The sequence below is a fragment of the Lygodium microphyllum genome, chromosome 9 (assembly GCF_053477565.2).
Source record: "Lygodium microphyllum isolate KBCC chromosome 9, Lygodium_microphyllum_v1.1.10, whole genome shotgun sequence".
Lineage (NCBI taxonomy): Eukaryota > Viridiplantae > Streptophyta > Polypodiopsida > Schizaeales > Lygodiaceae > Lygodium > Lygodium microphyllum.
Window position 1 is genome coordinate 92,061,841 of NC_141143.1, and position 23,343 is coordinate 92,085,183.

At 45.3% G+C, this 23,343-nt stretch overlaps 1 protein-coding gene across 2 annotated transcripts in view; it reads right to left on the minus strand.

Moving 5' to 3' along the window:
• Window positions 1-17,242, minus strand: part of LOC148031294 (dynein regulatory complex protein 9-like) — a 52,482-nt gene extending 35,240 nt beyond the window's left edge. Inside the window, exons 1-2 of one of the 2 annotated variants that reach the window (XM_087685720.1) lie at window positions 16,607-17,242; window positions 16,388-16,528 (exon numbers count right to left, since the gene is read on the minus strand). In XM_087685720.1, coding sequence (XP_087541846.1) covers window positions 16,388-16,528; window positions 16,607-17,071 — 606 coding nt within the window. In that variant the 5' untranslated portion in view covers window positions 17,072-17,242. The remainder of the gene's footprint in view (window positions 1-16,387; window positions 16,529-16,606) is intronic. The other variant, XM_087685719.1, reaches the window with a different exon arrangement.
• Window positions 17,243-23,343: the final 6,101 nt, after the last annotated feature.

Sequence of the window (23,343 nt, forward strand, 5' to 3'; positions counted from 1 at the left end):
AGGGACTGTGGCGAATCTGAAGCCTGAGAAGCTACTAGTGTCGCTGCCTCCATGGGCTGAGAAGCTACTAGTGTCGCTGCCTCCATGGGCTGAATCACATCCATCTGCAGTGCTGCCCCTATCGGTGGCTATGGGACCTCTGGCTCTTGGGCATCCATAGGAGCGTCTATGGGAGCAATGGGGGGCTGCAGTGGCTCTGCATGGGCTGACGGCCTGAGGTCCCTGATCACTCTCCACCGTCTCGGCTCTAGGCCCTCGTGGCTCTGCCTCTCATCAGCGCACTCTCTCTGCTAGCGTTGTCTCCTCCTCTGTCTAGCCTTGCGCCGTCTCTGGCACTCTGCATCACTCCTCTGATGCATCTCAGGTCTACCACCTCCCTCATCCCTAAAGGAGGTCTGGAGTCGACGTGTCCTGGGGCATGTCCTAGGGCATTCAGCTGCAAGATGTCCAATCATCCTGCAAGCAAAGCACTGACCAGGGAGGCCTATATAAGAGACTGGCTGGATAAGAAAGCCCCCGTGAATGGAGGGAATTCTAATATTCTAGGGAAGGCATTGCAAAGACTCTGTGGGTATTATCACTCGGACTGATGGGTATCTATGTGGGCCTTCTGAGACTGCGTTAGCAAAAGTCCTATCCCTTTGTATGACGTGGCTGAATGCACTGCCAATCTCAAAAAGGTATGGTGTAAAATACTCATCAAGGCCAGGAAAAGAGATGGTGATGGCAGTGCCATCTCCAAGCAATGAATAGTCTTGGCCCTCGATTCATCTGTCAAAGTATGCTACTGAGGTCCTGACATCAAGCAGGCTGGTAGCAAGGGCTATCTCCATCTGCTCGGGTGAGCTGAACTGGAGTCTGAAGCATCCCTTTCCAAGGGGCACCACTCGCGTGATCCTGGCTGGGGTGCTGATAAGAGCAGATTGGATGGAGTCCTTAAGACTGTGGATAGGTGGACAATCTCCAACCATTCTACAGGCCAAGGATGATGCTTCTAGGGATGTCACTCTCTCCCTCAGTGCCAGCTCTGTGTCCAAAGCAAAGCGGATTGGTGGGAAGGCATCGGTCGAGTGCATGCAAGGGGCTGCATTGGAACCCCCTAGGGAAGGTGGAGGACCGGCTGCGATCTCGGGCGATACGCTAGCTCCATGTGTCGGTGGTGCAAGTGGTGCAGGTGCAAGTGGTCTGTTGGCACAGGGTATAGCCGTTGGTCTGCCTGTTGGGATTGTGCGGGAGAAGGGGAGATGGATGTTGCTTGTGCAAGGAATCTTACAAAGGCTGCAAGGGTGGATGAGGAGGCTGAGGAAGTGTCCATGGCTGCAAAGCGAGGGGTTGCTGCCAGCAAATAGCCGATGAATTGATGATGGGTCTTGTCGGATCTAGCTCCCCTGCAATTCTGCACAGAAGAAGTCGTTTGCTGGGCCCAGGGCAGTGTGCACCCTAGCAGGGCAACTAGACAAGAGGGGCGTAGAGCAAACAGGACACGTGCAACAAGTAGGGGCACAGGCACAACAACGTGAGGGTAGTTCCTGCAGGCTGCATCTTGTCACTGACATCCTACTCTCACGTGCATACTCTGTCTCTGATGTGGGCGCTCTACAGACAACAGGAGACTGTAGGCGCACATATAAGGGGTGCAGTTATGGCGTGCAAACAGGAAGCATGGGGTCTGTGGCATCTAGGAGGAGGACAAAAGCATTTAAGCATTATTGATTCTAAACGACTTTACAAGAGCTGTGTCATATCTACGTCAGTACTGAAGCCTGCGCTTCTTCGTAAGGAAGCTGGAACAGAGATCGCGCCTGACAGTCGAAACCCTAATCCACAGGTCTGACGCTTGACGCCTGATGGGATGATGACACCTGACGTCTGACGCCTGATGCGTGATGGGATGCTAACGCCTGACTCCTAACGCTTGACACCTGACACGTGATGGAATGCTAACGCAAATGACGCCGCCTGATGCGAGTGATGCCTAATGCGTGACGGGACGCCGACGCCAACGCCTAACTCCTGACACTTGACGCTTGATGTATGACGGGATGCTGGATGAATAAACCCTTTCACACTTTCCAATTCTAACAATGAGAGTAATAGGGAACTTCCACAAACAGGACCTACAAAGCTATGCATGGACAACCAGAGAACCCGATATTTCATGCTCCCACGAAACACATCGAAGTTCAGTACTACTATGTTTGAGAGCAAATCGCAGATTTCGAGTTAGCGGTGGCCTACTATCCTATTGGATCTCTTCACAAAGCCTTTCCCCAAGGCTTCTATGCTTCATCACATGAGATTGTTGGATCTCTAGATACTCCCAAGATCCGAGAGGGGGCATTAGCCTATCACTTTTAGTGTTGTCAGTCTTGATTGTGAATTCCTGCCAGATTCTCACAGAGGCATGGGAGCTCTAGAATTTTGGTGTGCATTTCCCAAGTTTTGTGAGCATTTTTCAGCATTCCCCAACCTAGGCCACTCTGTCAGACATTATCCTGACTCCCTGATTTTATTGCCACCCCAGCTGTATTTTTTCTGCAATTTTTTTATGCAGCTGACTACATTAAATGCAGTTGATCAATCAGCCAGTATCAGATCGGCCAGTTTTGGTCTTTTTCTGCTAGTTATAGCAGGCTGGCTGGCTGGGGCAGGCCACTTCCTTTGTAGACTGCTCCTCTACTGTGGACACACTCCTCTATCTCCAGTGCTGCTGCTGCTGCCATCATCATTTCAGGCTAGATCTAGTGCCCTCACTGACGACTCAGGCTACATGCAAGGACTGATTAGTCCATTTATTTGTATGCAACATTTATTTCAGTCAGTGCAGATTTCTTTCTTCCTTCATCTTCCTATTGTCTTCTTTCTCCATGTTCGAGTTCCTTCTTCCGTTGCACACTCTCACATAAGCATGATGCATCATTTGGGTAATGATTTGGTTGCATATGTATAAACAATCATATCTGCTGGAGTAAACCTTTGAATTTTGACCTTGTGCCATCAAATTTCTTTGGAAGACTAACCTTGGTTCTTTCCTATGTTGATCATGAAGGTTGCTAGTAGTAGAGCTGATAGACCTATGGTTTGATGTAGGCTTGTCTCTTGAATTTCTTGAAGTTGTTGTAGGTCATGCACAGCTAAGCCCAAAGCTTGTGGTTGCTCTGCTTGTAGCTTTGCATTACTTTCTTGAAGCTCTTGATTTGTTGTTGGATGCTTTCTAAAGAAGCAACAATACCTTCCATCATGCACTTCATCACGACTAGGCATGATCGTGGTATGAGAGACTTGCCAAACTATTATGAGCACAAGTGCTCTAAAGTTGCTCCTCCAAGGTCGACCAAATGCGGCTATAGCCTTGCGGCACCAAAAAGCACTAGCATATGCGACAGATGTAATAAAGATGCGGCTGCCCAGGAATGACAACATTTGTCACCATTTGCCGCCCCAAGTGAGCCATCCTATTGAATTTATCTCATTGTAAATATTTATCTAGCCAATCGAGTAGCCTAGAAGTGGCCCAACACTTCTATCTATAACGAATTAGCCTCCTGTCAAAGATCAGGAGGATGCCAAACTATAAAACAAATAATCTTTTTTTTGCAAGTAAAATGTGGCTAAATATATTACTCAGAAAGCTGATTACAACGGAGTGCTCATGCTCAACAAACTAGCTGCAGCTTATGCAAATCACAAATCCATCATGTATACAAGCCTCTCAAGGTGATCTGGGGGGGATGGGGGCAAGAATCCATGGAGGGGGGGGTGTATCGCCATCTGGGCCTGCCTGCCTGCATCATGAAAAACAAGTCCTGGCCACCCCAAGTGCGCAGAAAGTGAAGACGGAGCTCCTGACGAGCTCGAGACTCACCCTGCACCTGGCCCCATCGGCCACGGAGGGAGTGGATGATGGAGGTCCACAGCCCTGCCAAAGTCGCTTGTACTCAAAGGCATTCCCTGCCAAAAACCTCTTGATAGCGTGTCTTCCAGATGTGCCATCTTGTAAGACTTCCTATGATCTCCCATACCTCTAAGCGGTCTACTGTGGGCTCCAGTACTTGGCGGCTAGGTAAAGCCTCCAAGCTAACCACTGCGCAAGACCCAACCTCAATGATGAAAATCGTGTCCTACATCCCGGCCTCATACAAAAGGTGAAAGCCCTAGCTGACTGCCTGCCAGCAGAAAGCCCCCCACAAGATACATCCGAGATTGGGTGCCACGCGGCGGAGGATACAGCGGCTCCTCTCCACACGAGTTGTGCTGCCTCGCAAGACCAAAGGCGGTGCTTTTGGGTTTCCAAGTATTGCTATGGGCAGTGCTTACACCCTCCATCCTGTTGCATCTGGGCCAGCTAACTCTCAATCACCAAACCTCCATGTGCCAAAAGCCAAAGGAAATATGACATCCTTCTCAGCCTCCAGCTATCCCACAAGCGGCACCAAAAAGTCCGCCGAAAGGCATCCATGATGTTGTGCTCCGCCCAATATCTGCTACGCGAAGGCGCACAATCCATGTCCTCCTGCATTAGTTACATGTCTACCAATCCTAACTGTGTACTCCAAGAACCTCAATGACTTCTTGGCAACTGCAATGGCCAGCCATAGCCACTCTCCAAGGTCCCACTCGAGCTCATCAAGTGGCCTGCTCTCCCATATCAAGGGTCCAAACGTCAAGTCTTCCCCTAGAGACCAACCCCACAAATCCTTCTCCAAGGAAGGACAACAATCTCCTTATCCTACTGCCATCTGTCAAGGACCAAACGCCTCCCATCCTGCACGATGAAGGAAATTCCGTAGGGGGCACCGCCCACTCAACCTATCACCTGTAAGGGGATACCTGCTGGTGAGAATCTAGTAGTATACACCTCACTGGGCTCCACCAGCTTTCGGATTAGGGGGTCAAGCCACTCCTGAGGGATCGCTGAGTTAATCTCCCTTCTCCTCACCCCAACTCCTCACTGACAACATAATGCCAGCTGCATCACCTCTCCTGATTCAACATCCTGTACACCTCCTGCCACGTCCTGATAGTACGAGCAGGGCCAACCTCCCATCCACCCCACTGGATGTGGGGGCGCTCGCCAATCTGTATCCTATCCTAATCTCTGACCTAGGGATTCGGGACCACCAACTGGCGGTCTATCTTCTCCTGGCATCCTGGGGGCCTTTGAATTAGGGACTTGCAGAGGCCCTGCCACACACGAAGTAGGCTACAGAGAAAGAAAGATCTAGGTGGCATGATCCGGGTAATCGTGAAGATCTATCTCAAGGATGGCCTCCAACCACCACCAAGCCTCGGTCTGCACTCCTGGTGGAGACCCTCCTGCAAAAGGACCCTCCAGGTCTGTCCTCCTTGAGTGAGCCCACAAACTACTAGCTTGCCCAAAAGGGCCAGGCTCTGGCACTCTGGGTAGATGATCCCAAGCCCTCCCTCAGACCAATGCCGGATGATGGTCGCCCTGTTAAGAAGACTGCTAGGGTTTGCACTGAGCACACACAGAGTGTACGACCACGACAGAAACACAAAGACACAGACACAGATGGCAAAACTCAAACCCTAAATGCAAAACTCAAAACTCAAACCCTAAATGCAAAACTCAAAACTCAAACACAAACAGAAGAAGGGAGAGAGAGAACACAACTCTGAAGTGAATGAATGCTGTAAATGAATGTAAGAGTGTACAGTGTTCTCAAGGGCAGAGCAATGTCGGAGTGTAACATCCACTGAAGACGGATCCCAAGTCTATGACCACCAATCAGAGTGTAGAAGTGCTGAATAGTGAATGGCAGCAGGCTGGTCACCAAAACGCAACAGTCTGGAGGCTAGAAAAAACTGGTAAACGCAGCAGTGTACCACCGATCGGGGGCTGGAAACTGTGCACAATATGCTGTAAACAGCAGGCTGAAACAGTGTCTGAGAGTGTCAGGGCATGCAATGCTGAAAACGCAGGCTGGCTGACCCTGGAGATGATGAACAGCAGTCTGGGACAGTTTGGAGCAGTCGCCGGCAGCTAAGAGGTGTCGCCTACAGCAATGGACAGGCTGAAGCTGATGTGGCTGCAGTCGATGATGGCTGGACAGCAGATGGAGGCGGGCTGCAGGCTGGAAACTGGGCGCCAACAGCAACAGAGGGTGTGTGGGCTGGTGTAACCAGCAAAACAAGGATGATTGCTGAATGGGGGCAGCCTGTCTATTTATAGATGTGGAAGGGCATCCCAAAAATTAGGGTTTCCACTAAACTTTCTCGAACCGCTCCCCGTTTTTAGAGTTTCCACTGAACTCTCTCAAACCGCTCCCCGTTTTAGGGTTTTACTCTAAAAGAGCATTTTTAGTGTGTTTTGGGGCTGTTTAAGAGACTAATCAACAAGTAATGCATATTTTAGCTCAACACCCCCTCTCAGGCCCAAAACTGAACCGAAAGCTTACGCCAACCATTGTGATGTTGATGTACCCCAAGGCGTCCCACCCCAAGGCAGCCAAGGCATTGGACAAAGGGTGCACGTCGGCTGCCCAATGGCCTACAAGACTACAGAGGCGATGGTTATCTTACGAAGGGAATCCAAGTAGTCACCTCAGAGAGGACAGGGCATCGGACAAAGGGTGCACGTCGGCTGCCCAGTGGCCTACCAAGCCCTACAAAGACAGATGGAACTACATGAAACTTTTGTGTGTTGTTTTTTTTTTTTAAGTGAATGTGGTAAATTTTATGGGATGTGACCGATTGGGAAATAGTGACCCAGAAGACAAGAGTAGGGATGGTACACCCAACACATCACAAAACAACACAAGCTAACCCTGAGTGGTGAGAGAGACCACCTCAAACCTAAAAGCAAGGCTTGATATTCTGCCTCATTGTTAGAATGGACATCCTCCAAGCTGATACCTTCTCCATAAAGTTTGTCACCTTCGGGACTGAACACCACTATTCTTGCTGCCGCTCTGTCTTTAATACGCTTGTAGGCCCCATCAAAGTAGAGGGCATGGGCATTCTCCACCTGTGGCGGGTCCTCAAGAGGAGGTGTCTCCTCTTTTACCTTTCCCTTCTCTTTTTCCTTGTTTTGATGGCATCTATGGGTCAACAAATCAGCTAGGCAGGCCCGAGTAGAGTCCTCCGCCTTGAAGGTGTAGTCAAACTCTTGGAGTTATATCACCTACTTAGCAATTCTGGGTGAAACATCCATGTGTTGTAAGGCATAGGGAAAATGCTCTTTTGTCACAATCACTGTGAACGGCCTAGGGAGAAGATAAGGCCGAAGCTTTCTTACAGCAAACATTAGAGACAAAACCATCACCTCCACCATCTTGTACCCTCGTTCTGATGCTCTTATTACTCTGCTAGAAAAGTAAACCGGCCTCATAAGGCTAGTTTTATTTAGCATCCTTTTGTATTAGTGCTGCCCCTAGAGTATCTTCCCCAAAACACGGGTTGACAAAAAACTCTTGATCCCAACAAGGCTATAAAATTATGGGAAGGGTGCTGAGAGCCTTCTTCACCTCGTGAAAGCACCTTTCGCTTTCGTCACTCCACAGGAGCTCCTCAGAGTGGGTCAACTGTTGACAACTACCGCATCTGGCGCGTAATGATGTTGGCCATCCTAGAGTCCTATGATTTGGCGGAGCTTGTACAGGAGGAGATCGACCGGCCCTTGGTGAGAGATGAGTCCAAACTCTCTTCCGATGCTCGTGCGGAGTTGGCCAAGGCACAATCTCACTGGGACAAACTGAATGCAAGGATTCGTTCCTTTCTTTTTCTGTCTTGTACTACAGCCGTGATAGCTCACATCGAGCACTTAACGGTGGCTCGGGAGATATGGCTGGAGCTTGATCAGATGTATAACCGGATGACCCTTATGAAGCGGGTTTCTTTGGAGGTTCAGATGCGGACCTTGTCCGTGAAGAAGTCTTCTTCATTGCGGGAGCACATCAACAAGCTTAGACAGCTTCAGATGCAGGTTCAGAATGCGGGGAAGCCGATTTCCTCCAAAGACATGGCGATCACACTCTTGTCCCAGTTGCCGCCACGATTCAGTGCTTTCTACTCCGCCCTTATTGATTCGGGGCGGGAGTCCGTTCCTATGGTCTTGGACCAAGAGGAACAACTAAAGGGACAAAATGCTTCCAAGTCGGAGGCACTGACAGGTCAAGCCTCTCAGAAGAAGGGGAAGGACCAAAAGAAGAAGGGGGATAACAAGTCAAAGAAAGACAAGGACAAGGACAAAGAATCCACATGCCATATTTGTGGAAAGACTGGCCATTGGAAGAATGATTGCCCTGACAAAGACAAGGACACCAACAAGAAGGACACAAAGGATTCTGGAGCGGTGGCTGCATCCTCATCAGCTGCATTTCTTCATCTTGCTGTCATTGAGGACTCTACACCGAATGCTTCTGATGCTGCAATGACAGCTCCCCAGGCTCGAGAGTGGATTGTTGACAGTGGTGCCTCTCGGCACATGACTCCTTCATCAGATGGTGTTGCCCAGTTGCGACCTTCGCGTGGGCAGATTCTCATTGGAGATAGCTCTTTAGTGTCTATTGCCGAACGGGGTGAGATTCAGCTTATTCCAGATGGACGTGGTGGTACCCATACCTCAGAGGTCTTGCATGTACCAGGTTTAGGGTATCATGTACTGTCAGTTCATAAGATTTGTTCCCTTGGCCTTATAGTGGAGTTTGACAGTGATTCGGTGCGCGTCCTTGATCCTGGGTCAAGGAAGGTTCTCTCATCAGGATATGAGGAGAACGGCATCTACAAACTGGTCTTCTACCGCTCTCTCTACTCTTCTTCTTACCTCTCAGACACAGTCAGAGTTATGGTATGCTCGGTTTGGTCACCTCAACTATGATCATCTTCGGAGGACGTCACGTGGACAGCTTGTTCGAGGGTTGCCGGATATAGTGGTGAGCCAACAAGCATGCGTCTCCTGCATTCGTGGGAAGCAGCATAGGGATGCCATTCTCCACAAAGCTTCGCGGAGGTCTACTTCACTGATGGAGCTTGTATCTACAGATCTTTGTGGCTCTATGAGGAACGAGTCCTTGCGACAGAGCTCGTACTTCATGTTGATCATAGATGACTACAGCAGGATGACATGGGCCTATTTTTTGGCCTTGAAGTCAGAAGCTTTCTCCCACTTCAAGGATTGGGTTCTCTTTGAGGAGAACCGATCAGGCCGGAGATTGAAGACCTTGCGATCCAACAAGGGTGGTGAATTTGTTTCTAATGAGTTTGCTCGTTTTTGTGCAGATAAAGGTATTCACCAGGAGTTTGCTAATACCAATACTCCTCAAGAAAATGGCATTCTTGAACGGAAGAACCGAAGCGTGATCGAGATGGCGCACACCATGATGGAGCACGGATAGACACCTCAGTTTCTGTGGGCCGAGGCTGTGGCTAATGCAGTCCACATTCTTAACCGATCCCCCACTTCGGCCGTTGATGGGATGACACCTTTTGAGGCTTACTTTGGGACTAAGCCCGATGTTTCTTATTTTAGGGTTTGTGGGTGTGATGCCTATGTTCACATTCCCAAGGCTCATCGTGATAAATTTGAAGCAACTTCCCGAAGACAGGTATTTGTTGGCTACAGCTCCCAGTCCCAAGGCTATCGTTTGTATGATCCCGTCAAGCGGGATGTGTACACCAGTCAAGATGTTCGGTTTGTGGAGGTTCCGGCCATACCAGCGGCAGGTGAGGAGCATCCCGTTCTTGGAGATCCAGGGGAGAGTTGGGCTCCCGCTACAGTTCCTTTGGAGCCCGCGCCTTTTGATTCTAATTCTGTTTCTGACACAGAGTCTATTGTTCCACCGGTCACCCCCGAGGAGTTACCACCGGTGGATATCCCAGAGTCTTCAACTGATGGAGAGAGACGAGGGGAGGTCCGGCCTCCTCGTTGGGCCCGTGACACACTCCGTGATTCAGGGATCGAGGGGGTCCCTGAGGAGTGGAGACTACAGGATGGTCCGTGGCGGTCACGGAGGCACCAGGCACATTCTACAGAGCTTGTTTGCTCTAACTATTGTTTAATGACCCGTGTTATGCATGATCTAGAGCCCACCTCCGTGAAGGAGGCTTTACAGACCGCGCCATGGAAGAAAGCTATGGGAGCCAAGTTGGAGGCTATTGAGAGGAATGGCACTTGGTCACTCGTGCCACGCCCCCCGAATAAGAAGGTGATTGGCGTCAAATGGGTCTTCAAGACCAAGTACCTTAGCGATGGTTCTTTGGACAAGTACAAGGCTCGCCTTGTTGCTAAAGGTTTTGCATAGCGCCCAGGGATTGATTGTCATGATACTTTTGCCCCCACTGCTTGTATGGTGACTATTCGAGCTGTTCTTGCCTTGGCTGGCCATAGGAGATGGCCTATCTACCAGTTGGATGTGAAGTCGGCCTTCCTCAATGGTGATTTGAAGGAGGAGATCTATGTCGAGCAACCTCCTGGCTTTGGATCTTCAAATGGAAAAGTCTACAGGTTGAAGAAGGCCTTGTATGGCCTCAAGCAGGCTCCGCGTGCATGGAATGAGAAGATTGATTCGTTCCTTCAGTCACAGTTGGGATATCGGCGTTCTAAGGCCGATCCGCAGCTTTATGTACACACTTCCGAGGCTGGTTGTATGCTTTTTGTGTTGTATGTTGATGATTTGATTGTCACAGGTGATCATGCACAGAAGGTCCAAGAGACGAAGGCAGCTTTACATCGGACGTTCGAGATGACGGACTTGGGTCTACTCCATTTCTTTTTGGGCCATGAGATTTATCAGTCTTAGAGGGGAATCTTCATCTCTCAGCATAGATATGTACAGGAGCTCTTGGTTTCTTTTGCGATGGAGGATTGTCGGACCCTTTCTACTCCTATGGATCCGAACTGGAAGGCCACTTTCCATTCAGCTTCTCCCATGGCGGATGCTTCCCGCTATCGTCAGTTGATTGAATCATTGATTTGGCTCCTCAACACTCGTGTTGATCTTTGTTTTGCTGTTGGGCTCTTGGCAGGGTTTATGAGTGAACCTTAGACAGTGCATTGGCATGCTGCTCAGAGGATACTTCGGTATTTGAGGGGGACATCTGCTTTAGGGATTCATTATCCAGCAGGAATAGGTGGTTCAGATCTTGTTCTTGCAGGTTGGAGTGACTCGGATTGGGCCGGTGATGTGGACCACATGTGGTCTACTACAGGTTACTGTTTTACCTTGGGTGCAGGTGTTATCTCATGGAGTAGCAAGAAGCAGCCCACGGTAGCCCTTTCGTCTACTGAGGCGAAGTATCGGGCCGCGTCTTCCACCACATATGAGGCTGTGTGGCTTCGGAGATTGTTGGAGGAGCTTGGCTTCCCCCAGACTCGTCCTACTTTGCTACAATGCGACAATGAGAGTTGCATTGCCTTGGCACGGAATCCTGTTTTTCATGCCCGGACGAAGCATATAGAGATCCAGTACCACTTCATCAGAGAGAAGCTTCTGGATGAGACCATCACCGTGGAGTACTGCAAGACAGAGGACAATCTTGCAGATTTGTTTACGAAGGCGCTACCCCAGGCTCTACTTCGGAGACATTCTAGATCCCTCAGGCTTCTGCCCCGCCCAGGCTCTGAGAGGGGGTGTTAGAGATCATTGCCTGGTCGGACTGCACAGTCCACAGTCCAGTCGGACTGTACAGTCGGACTGCCACGCGGCCTGCTGCAGTACAGTCGGCTGCATTTATTGCAGCCGACCTGCATATTTTATGGGCCCTGATTCTGGCTATTTATAGCCGAGTTTTCAGTCTTCTGCCTACACTCTTCTGCTCGCAGATTTCAGACTGGAGGCTCGCGCAGATTCTGTCTCTGTTCGCAGATTTCAGACAGGAGATCGTGCAGACTGCAGCGGACTTCGAGGTGAACAGCAGGTTGCATCGTCGAGGTGGAGACACGCAGTCCAGCGCACTGCACCCGTGTATATATCTGCATATCTTTGTATACAGCACACTTTATACAGCAGATCTTCATCTTTCACTGTCTCTTTCTCTCTCTTCTCTCTCTTTGCATTCTCTCTCTCTCAGTACTACGCTTCCGCACCGCTGCACTCTGACAGAAAGTACATATCACCCTCATCCTAAGAGGCCTAGAGGGACAAGGGGATCAGGAGGTGTGGCAATTTTATTTAGAGAAGAGCTCTGAGATGCAGTCCAAACACATGCAATCCGCCCTTCCAAAGACTCATCTTGTAGGGACTGTGTTCTACAAGCTCCCTCCAAAGTTTGAGGATGACTATGATTGTAGAAGGGTGCTTGGGCAAGTGAACAATTCCCCTAAAATGACATTGTTCAAGTGTCACCCTTGCATAGCATTTTGCATGAGCATGATGATCTGCATTGCCTCTTGCATAACCCCATGCATTAGCATTCTCTCCTTGTAAACATAATATGTGCACATTTATCCCCTTTCAGTCAAAGAGTGATCAAGTTTGAATCCACCATATTCGGGACAGCTCACATGGCAATCTCATAGGTTAGTATCCCTTGCTTCCATCTATCTTTTTTGCTTCTTCACATACCCCCCTTACTTTTCCTTTGTCATCAACACCCCAATGGTCATTGGGATCACTTGTTTGTTTTTATGATGTGTTGGGTTTGACCATCCCCTTTGTTCTCCCCTAGGTGCGCAAATTACTCAATAGCACGAATAGTGATTGAAAATCTACACTTAACACTAAATCAAATCAAAGGTTAAAATAATCCCTTTAGAAAAAGAGAGAGAGGGGGGGAGGGAGGGGAAAAAAGCAAAGTCTGTTGTGGTTCCATTCACCTTCGCAAGTATGGTGGGCCATTGGCAAGCACCCTTTGTCTGATTCCTTGGCCTCTCTTGGGTGATCACTTGTGGGCTCCCTTGGTAACAAAATAACCATCATCTCTATAGTCTTGGTAGGACATTGAGTAACCGATGTGCACCCTGTGCATGATGCCCTAGCTACTTCACGTGGGATGCCTTAGATTTACAAAAAAGAAAAATTGGGCTTGGGCTAGTAGAGTCCCTTTCCAATTCCTGTTTTGGGCCTAAAAGGGGGTGTTAAGCTAAAAATGCATCATATGCTGATTAGCCACATTAAACAATCCAAAACTAGCTTAATTAATTAATTTACCAAACTTTCATTAAAAGAAATGTATTCCTAGAGAGAGTTTGTGTCCCTTAAGTCAAACCCTAATTTGGGAGGACCCATCCATCTGTAAATAGATAGGCCACCCACTACTTAGTTTTAATCTCATTTTTGTAGCTTGCGAATGTCATCTGCTGTCCACACCCTGTTTGAGGAGAATATCTCAATTTGAGCTGCTACCCACTATTTTCCTTCATTAGGCGCTTGCCATCCAACCTTCTACTGCTCTTCATGATTGTTCTCAACCTCTCCTACTTGCTCTCCAGCCTGGTGACTATTGTCTGTACCTTGACTAGCTACCGCTTAATGCTACAAGAACAACTGTTTGCATTGCAATCATACGACCAACTATTGTCTGTGTTGTTCATGGAGCCGCCCAATCTTGCCATGTCATCAAACTACGGAGAAACACCCTAATACAAAAACTCAAACACAATCATACGACAATAACACAAACTAATAAAAGAACACATTTAAGGTTAAGGTAACTCAAAGAACACGGTGAATAAGAAACAAAATGAATGTGAATAGAATACAATGCTCATACAGCAAACACACTATGCAGTGAAGGAATACTGACCCCCGAACTCCCATGTCTCGAGGACTAGGGCAGAGAGTGTGAGTTGGAGAGTGTGTCGTTCTCTAACGGATCCTAAATCGCAGCCACCAAGGCAGCCTCCCTAAACATCTAGCAACAACAAAAATAGCCCAAGTGTGGTTGGATCAATGTGAGACAAACAATTAGAGGAGAGAGAAAATCGCAAACACAATAGTAGATGATGATATGGCAGCTAGGCAAGGGGTTCCAACAGCAAAACTCGGATTTTGATATAGTCTAGATGGTGGAAACTGCTGGTATTTGCAGGATGGGAGCCCAAAACAGCAAACACAAGCTTCTAGTAGGTCGCCAGCTGATGGCATCACCTCTAGGGCAGCTCTTACACATAGAAGAGTCGTCGCCAGGAGCAAACACAAAGTTTGGGACAGGTTGATACCAAGCAATAGCAGATTTGGGGCAAATGATTGCGAAGGAGTGATGATAGAGAAGCGCCAAATGATAGGATATAATGAGCAACAGTTCCTCCTAAGATATACTCCGCGAACAAGGTGTGGAAAGCAAAGCTTTAGCAACTCCAAACCGCAAAAACGAGATTGACTGAGTGGGATGGCAACGTGTCTATTTGTATAAAGTTTAGGGCCTCCCAAATTAGGGTTTACATGTGGAACACAAACTCTCTAGGACGCTTCTTTCAAATAAAAGGATAAATTCATTAATTAACGTGAGTTTTGGGGTTGTTTAATTAAGGCTAATGATTTTTTAGCTCAACACAAACTGTTGTCTTTTGTTGTTCCTAGAGCCACCCTATCTTGCCATGTCATCAATTTACTGTGTTTTATGGTTTTTCTTCATCGCCTAGCTGCCACAACATCAAACCTTGCTGCATTTTCTGCTTTCTGCACTATTGCCTGTTTGATACTAATCTAACCTTTCATCAAAGTTGCATTTGTTGCTATCGCACTTCCTAGGAGGCTACCTACTGCAATTTGAGGATCCGTTGGAGTATGACACTCTTCTATTCATATTCTTTCCCTTGCTCCTAGGGGATTAGGAGTTCAAGGGTCAATATTTCACCTACCATAGTGTGTTTGCTGCATTAAGCATTGTGTTCATTCATTACTCAAATTTCTTTCATCTCGTGTGTTCATTGTCTCTATGTTAACCCTAACCCTAACTATGTTTCTTTATCAGTTTGTGTCTTTGTCGTACAATTGTGTTTATATTCTATAGTTGAGCATTTCTTTGCAACACTTATAGATAGTTGTCTTGGCGGAGAGAGGGAGACCATGCCCACAAGTGGTGAATCAGTGATGCCCAATCTTTATACCATTTTTGTGCCTTGGTATATGGATTCCATTTCCCAAGCATATCCTTCCCGAGTTCTACTCTTTGCAATCGTGTTCTTTCTTCTTCTTTGTGCTTGTGCAATCTATCATACAACAATTTCTCTCACCTCCATTTTTGACACATTATTACAATTTGCTCCAGTTGGATACGAGGACAAGGATCAAGCAACAATGGTGATGAGAATATGCCCATAGAGGGGAAACAATAGTCGACGAAGGGGCAAGCATTGATCATCTAATTATGGAACAAACAGTAGACTATGCTTCTCCTTCAAACAAGTCGTTCATAGGTTCAATGGTTTGCGACGAACCATAAGCTCTCCCCCTGACTCATCTTTTGACCCATTAACAATTAAGAACCCATTATCTATTTTAATTTAATTGAATCACATTTTCACATAGGAGAAATACAATTTAATTGTCTCCCAATTACTAGTTTTAGATGGATAAACTCCAAGGATTTGAAGAATTTTAAGTACAAATATAACTCTATAGAGATTAATCTCTAATATCAAAATAATATTTGTTGATAAGTACGGTGAAACATCACCAGCTTGGGTTTCAACAATGGGGAATCAATTAAGAGAAAAAAGCTATCACTACAAAGATTATCAATGAAACTTCTAGAGGCAAGCCTAAAATTAGTACTTTAGGTATTGTTATGAAACCACTCATTTCAGAATATGGTGAGATACCGTAAGCTGTTGAATCCCCTCATCTCCATCCCACCCACTATCAACTGCTTTACTCTAATGACTCTTGTCAATCCATAGTCATCAATCATTCCGAAAGAGTGGAAGTGCCAGGGTAATCTAAGCCACCCACAGCATCTTTCTAAACCATTTTCTAGACTGTATTAACATCATGCACAGCTGTGAGCAGATGATGGTCTACCAATTGGCAAACCCACTCTTTCAGGGGTCAATATAGGAGTGCGCATGATACCAAACATGCAGAAAATTCGAGCAGCAATAATCCACAGTGATAAATGAGGTTAGAGAGAACCATGAAAATCGTGCTGCATAAGTATGGTCAAAATCATTTAAATTATCCATTGCACCCTTGATACTGCTGATTTCAGGCTGTGATAAAGCAGTGACTCCATCGTTTTGGATATTTCCTGTCTTTATATATAACAGTATATTTGGTGAATGTGAGTCCAAGGCTCAACCTACATGATGGCACTTGTTAAATATCATGATAGTGTGCTTTTCAAGGAGAAAAATAACAGGAATACGTATAAAAAACCATTTATTGATGTTCGTGTAGCTTGCGCCATACCTACTTTCAAACATTTTATAAACTAAAGCACAATTTTGAAACAGAGACCTTGCACTTTTGCGAGCTATGATTCCCACCTCTGACAAAGTTGACTGGAGTGTGCTGTAAAGCCATGAAGCATCGGCAGCATGTTTCATTTTCTTAGAGGTATGATGGAGGAGGTTCAGATGAGGCGGTTTGCTGTCATCTAGAATCTCTTTCGCAGGCATATTGACGTCCTGCCAAGCAAACACGGTGTCAAGAGAAATATGAGATGATGAACGCTCGACTTTCCATGTGGAAAAAGAATGGCTCACATCTGGACCAGCGACTGATGAAGCAGGCGCAACCGGAGGGCACAACATAGAATAGCGCTCCAAAAAGACTTGGAAAGACCTGCAGATGAGCGAGCGCAATGAGGGGGACAGCACTTGGTTCTCTTCTTCGGTGCGCAGGTCTGCGGCCCCAGCCGCTTCTCCTCTGCCAGCAGCAGGCGCGGCCGCTGCCTCGGCATCATGCACCTTCAGACTAGGCGCCTGCGAAAGCGTCCCTCGAAAGCTTTGCTTGCTGCGTGCTAGGGCCGCTGCTTCTGCTGATGCTGCCGCCGCTCCGTCGAAAACGGCCGCCGCGGTCTGGTGAGCATTGCTCCCGTTCAGAGAAGGCACCTCCGAGAGCGTTACCCGCAGGCTTTGCTGCTTGCGTGCAGCCTGTTGTGCGTGAGCCTGTGCTTGTGCTTCTGCTGCTGCTGTTCCTCCCGCTGCTGCTATTGTGGCATCCTCCATACAGCGATGGCAGGTGGTGGTTGGAGGAGACGGCTCCCGAATTCATTTCTCAATACCATCCGAAATGCTAGTTTTGTTACCCTCGTTGTCCTTGTTTTAACGTAAGGATGATCGAGGGTACCATGCACCACCTCAGCTTCGTCAGTATAGTCTATCTCGCACGGAGATTGTCGCCTATAGGGGCCGAATGGCAAAAACGGTAAACCCTTTGCGCAGTCTCGTGACGTTGTCTTCCTCACAAGACGGCACTTTAACTTTTGGTCCAAAAAACCATCACACAAGATCTCCTAGCCAGCAAAAAAAAAATTATGTGAGAAATGGTGGAAGGTGTCGGAGAGTTCCCCTTCAAAAAAAAAAATTTGAGTTGCACACGGTGACAAGAACATAAACAAAAAACGAAGACTTCATCCACCAATCATCTTCATTTTTGCTCCATTTCCTCCAATGATTAATTAAGAAACACACAAAAAAGAGAAATTTTTCTAATATGAATGAAACTCTTCTGAGGGTAGTGATGTAACCGTACAGGGGGCCACTACCCTGCTAGCCCCCATACCCTAACCTACATAAAGTTAGTGAGTCACAACCCGTTGTATGTGACTCCTCCCCCTAACCTTGTGCAACCCTCAGGTAACCTTGCAATGTGTGCCTAAGACTCCAACCCACGACCTCCTCATTGGCACGCCAAGTGCTTATCCACTTACCTATGGTTTCTTGCAAATATTTGTAACCCCTTGTAAACACAAAAAGTCATTTGAACCTTTTCATGCTCACGTGTCACATCATGCAAAGGTTACCACCTTTTACATAGGTTACTATTTTACACATGCAAGGTAGATATGTCCCTTCCAAATGTTCATGTCATTTTTAGACATTGATCCCATCACTTGCAAGGGGCAACTCTCCGTGTGAGATAGTGATGAAACCACCCTAGCGTAATGTTTCTTCCAAAATCTTCCAAAACATGGAAGGAAGAAGCAAGAATGACTTCACATGCGGTCCATCATTTGTGCTCCAAAAATCCAATGTAAGTCAAGAAGCACATCTTGACAAAAAGAGCAAGGGTGGTCGATGCACACCACTAGACGCATACTGCATACACATGTCCCAACTCACAATTCAATTATGAGCTTGTTAATTGCAACAACTTAAATTTACAATACACTTTAACAAAAACTTCATTCACATGCATATGGGTTTGATATAATCCTTTGCATACATGCATTCTAAAGGACTAGAAATATGACCCTCTAAAACCACTTGCTCCAAATTTTTGGAGGGTCTTCACTGCCATCAATCAGTCATCAAGTGATGTTTCCATAATTTGTAAATATTTTCTGTGAAATATAATATCCATTTGATGGAAGAGATGTTGCCTCTAGAAGTTGAGATTCAAACAGTCTTGATGGTTGCAAGCAAGTGCATGCAAGTCTTAATGGGTGCAGACAATGTCTAGAGCTACACATTGTCATTATTAGTGCAAGCAACAATCATGGAGGTGGATCATCCAACATTCATGGAGATAGGGTGTGTCACTAGTTGTGGAGATCCTCTCCAACAGCTGTAGGTGAAGTTGTGTTTAGCAATTGTGGAGATTCTAATGATTGGTGGTGGTAGAGATGCAACAACCTACGTGCAATTTGGTAATGGGTGAGTTGGAGATGTGAAAAAACACAACCAAGGTTTTCTCTAGAGTAGTGCCAAATGGCAAGTAGTGGCAAAGGTTGTGGATTCTAACAGTCTTACATATGGGTTCAAGCAATCTCAAGGGACACAACCTTGCCCATGCAAGTCTTAGAAACTTCTACTACTTATGATCAACATTGGAGATCAACAACCTATCAATAGTCATGGTGTAGAGTATCATCAACAATACTAGCATAGAGTACCATCCAAAGTCATGGAGATCAAATAAAGGTTATGATCGTAGTTGCCTAGTGGTGAACCAAGCATGTAGATCCTATAGTGTAGCAATCATGGCTATCTGTAAATAAAGTAGTCATAGTGGTTGCAGCTTTAAAAAACATAGAGTGGGGTGTTCTCTATACAATCACAGGTATGGCAATCTATAAAATGCACAATTAGAGTTTGTGGGAATCACTTATGTTCATGTTTCTTCACTCTGCTTTAGGTTATGGCTTGGAAACTCCTACAGATCTAAGCTTTATGCAAGTTAGAAGCAAGAAATTGATGCAAGAGGAGATGAAATTAGGGAAAGAGAGGATAGTTGAGTTGTTGGTGAAGAGATAAGGTTATGGTGAGATAAAGAGAATATACAGAAGATAGTTGCTCAATTGAGAAAGATTAAAAACTTACCTCAAGAGCTTAAAGTAATAAACAACGGCAAATTGCTTGTGAATGCCAAACCCAATTGATTTTCTTCTCTTCTTTTGCTCCATGCTATGTATTCTTCTTTTGTGCACCTTCTCTCTCTCTCTCTCTCTCTCTCTCTCTCTCTCTCTCTCTCTCTCTCTCTCTCTCTCTCTCTCTCTCTCTCTCTCTCTCTCTCTCTCTCTCTCTCTCTCTCTCTCTCTCTCTCTCTCTCTCTCTCTCTCTCTCTCTCTCTCTCTCTCTCTCTCAATATAGACACCAAATTAGGGATCCATAGGCCAAAACATATGCAATGCTTTTCCAATAGTTGTGGCATACAAACAAGCAATAGTTGTGGGCGTGTGAGTAGGCAACAAGTTGTTGCCAAATGAGCTAAATTAATCCGATAATAACAAGATATGTATTTTGATAACCATGCAATTGCAATGTTTCTTTTAAGGTAGTGGGTTTGGAAAAGCAACGTATAGTTTGTGATCAATAGTCTTGCAAGCTACCTTTGATTGAAATCTCACACTTGAGATCACATAAGACAGAGCTTGAGATTGCTTTGAAAGCTTCTTTTAAATCTTTTGTCTGGAAAATAAATCTAACCTAATTTACTCTCTATTCTATGCCATCTTTTTTTCCTAAAACAATTGTCTTTCAATTTGGCCTCTTACCTAGCCATATGTGTTTCGGAGTACACAAAGCTTGCAATCACAGTGCAGGTTCCTAATCATTTCATTCCTCTCAAGTACCTTAATGGCTCCTATTCTATCACATGGTAAGAATACAAATACTTTCTAATGAGTTGATTCTATCTAGGTCTTGGAAATGGAACCAAATGTCATGATTAAGTGCAACAACGGTATATTGGTAGAGCTCTTATCCTTTCAAGAGCTCAATCCAACCTATGGCTCAATCTACCTCTCCCATAGCTAACTTGTACCATTCTAGGTGTTGGCGATCTCACGTTCGAAGTATAGCTCTTCTTAATTTGCCGATATTCATCCATCAATCTATCTATCGCCACCACTCCATTGCCAGAGAGGAGAATAGAGGAAGGAGAGGAAGAAGAATATCATGTGGAAATGATGATGATGTTTGAGAATGGAGCTTCTCACCACCAATCCCTCTCTCGTAGTCTCTCTTCCTCACTCAATCCCTCAGACCCTAGTCCCAACCTCTATATAATGTTCTTATAACATTTGTGAGTCTTCTAAATCTAAATCTTAAAAATTCTACAAATTTCACACAAGTGATCCCCACTCTCAAATTATTTGATAAAAATACATGTTTCTTATATCCATTAGCAATAAAATGAAAAAAAAACAAATATCTACCTTACACATTAACACTACTTAAAAATAATACAATGAGGCTAAAAAAAGTACATTACATTATTTTTTCCTTAAACGTCTTAGGCGCCAACTAGTCATTAGTTTTAGTTATTATCCTCCAAATTGACTAGCTTTTCCTATAGCTTGTTATCCCATTGGGTTAATAAGATATTGGGTACAAAGTATATGAGTTTACCTATAAAACCCACATCTTAACCCATTAAATAATGTGAACTCTACCAAAAAAGCATCCAAAGTGATTCATAATGCATAAACTCAAAATCCATGGCCAAATTATCACCTCTATTACATCTTACACTACAAGGGAAGGGTGGAATAGCGATGCTAAGTTTTGACACAAATTAGCAGCGTTGCTATTTGTGTCGCAAATGTGCGCAACTAGCAATGGTACTCAGACAAAAAAAATGCGACTAAAACCAGAGCGCAACATTTTGCGAAAGAGTTTGCAAAAGAGAGAGCAAAAGAGGGAGGGAGATGAAGAGAAAGAGAAGGAAGGAGAGCTTCTCCCCGCTGCATCACCGTTCGCAGAGAAGAAAAGGAAGTGTACAAAGGGCAAAGAGGAGCCGTCGTGAAGAGGAGACAAAGAATCCATCTTCGAGCCTTTGCGTGAGTGCATTGCTCCCTCTTGCTTTGTTCTTGTTCTTTCTCATTTTCTTTTGTTTGTTTTTGTTGAGAATGAGGTGCATTGAGGGAGAAAGAGAGCAAATGAGAGAGGGAGAAGAAGAAAGGAAAAGGAAGAAAGAACGAGAGAGAGTGTGTGTGTGTGAATAAACATGAAACATGATAGAGAGAGAGAGAGAGAGAGAGAGAGAGAGAGAGAGAGAGAGAGAGAGAGAGAGAGGGAGGGAGGGAGGAGAATGAATGAGAAAACACAAGGGGATAGAGGAAAACAAAGAGAGACCGTAGTCATGCAAGAGGACATTTCATGGTTAAAAGCTTGGTGAAAGAAACTCCCTACACCTTAATATGTCACAAGGGCCATTGCACTTGAGAATGAATAATCAAGTCTTCACTAACATGAAGCTCAACTCAACTCACTTGTTTGGACACCTTTAGGAGTGTTTTCAGAGTGCTAGATAGAGGCAAAAGAGATTATGCCAACACTTCTGATACACACACTTCCAAAGTAAGTGCTAAAGGCTCAGTTCATACCTCGAGAAGTGAACTTGAGTAGTCAACCTAAAACTATTCTTAAGCTCACCTGGAACCGTTTGGTAAGAACAACTTGAGTGGAGGTAGCACTAATAGTGATAGTCAAGCCCTTGGACCTCATGCAGCTAGGTCATCGGAAGTGACTACATCTAAGAGATGACAACCCTAGGAAGACTAGGATCTCACCTTAATTAGCGTACAAAATCACTCACAAGTGGTTGGATCATCAAAAAGGGGAGTTCACACATTGTGTAGTGTTGTAAAAGTTGTGATTGAATGCTTGTTTGCATATGTCATAATTGAATTGGAAGTTTGAACACCATTATCATGAAGATACTTGCATTTATATTGAATCACATTGATTGTGGAAAACAAAAGCCTAGTTGTGCATGGTGCACCTACATACACTTGTTAGTAAAATTACAAATTTCTAACAAAGGAACACAATATACATAAAGAAATAAATTTTAAAAAAATCACAAAATACATAAAGAAATTTGAGAAATAGAGAGACCAAATATTGATTGACTCTAGAAACCCCTATAATCATAGCTTAGACAAAGAAAATACACTATGAAAAATGGACCTTATCATCAAAAATATTTGGGAGAGAAACAAAGAGAGGGGCAACAAAGAAAGAGAGAGAGAGAGAGAGAGAAAGAGAAATGGGAGAGAACATAAAACAAAGAGCGCAAATAAAGGTGCAAAGTAAGGGAGAGAATCAAAGAAGCGGGGAGAAAACCAAGATGAAAGTTGATGTTACTTTTGTTGAGTTATAAGAGAAGAAATCCCTTCTCAAATAAATTTAGAAAGAGAATGAGAATGAGAACAAAAACAAATTGTTTGTTGTAACGTAGAAAAAATGGAAAATGATGAAGGTCGTAATGTTCAAGATCGCGAGACATATCTTAATCAGCATGTTCCATGTCCTTGCTCTCAATGCAAGCTGGCAATAAGTAAAAACCTTGATGAGACACTTTCATACCTAACTGACATAGTTAGGATTTGTATAGCCTATAGGGATCTTAATTTTAATTTATACATATTGGGACCTAAAATGGGCCCAACACTGACTCTAGGGTTCTAGTTGGGCCTCCTATACTCACTAAACCATTCTCATGGCCTTGCGACCAGAAGCGTCGGGTGGCTATACACTACTCTATATAAATTACGTATAGAGAGAGCATCCCAACATATAAGTGATCAACACCTCGATTCATGCACCTAAAGAGTGCTCCTACAGCTCTTCTACACCTCGGGGATTGGCCACATGATGCACCATCTTACACATATTTTTTTGAGTTTTCTAATATTTATGACTTATGAGAAGTGTGATTCATTAGCATATTTAATTTCATGCCATATGAACATCATTTGAACTCCAAAATTTAAAAAAAACCAATTTTCCATTAAATCTCGTGTTTTGGGTTTTGCTATTTTCATTATATA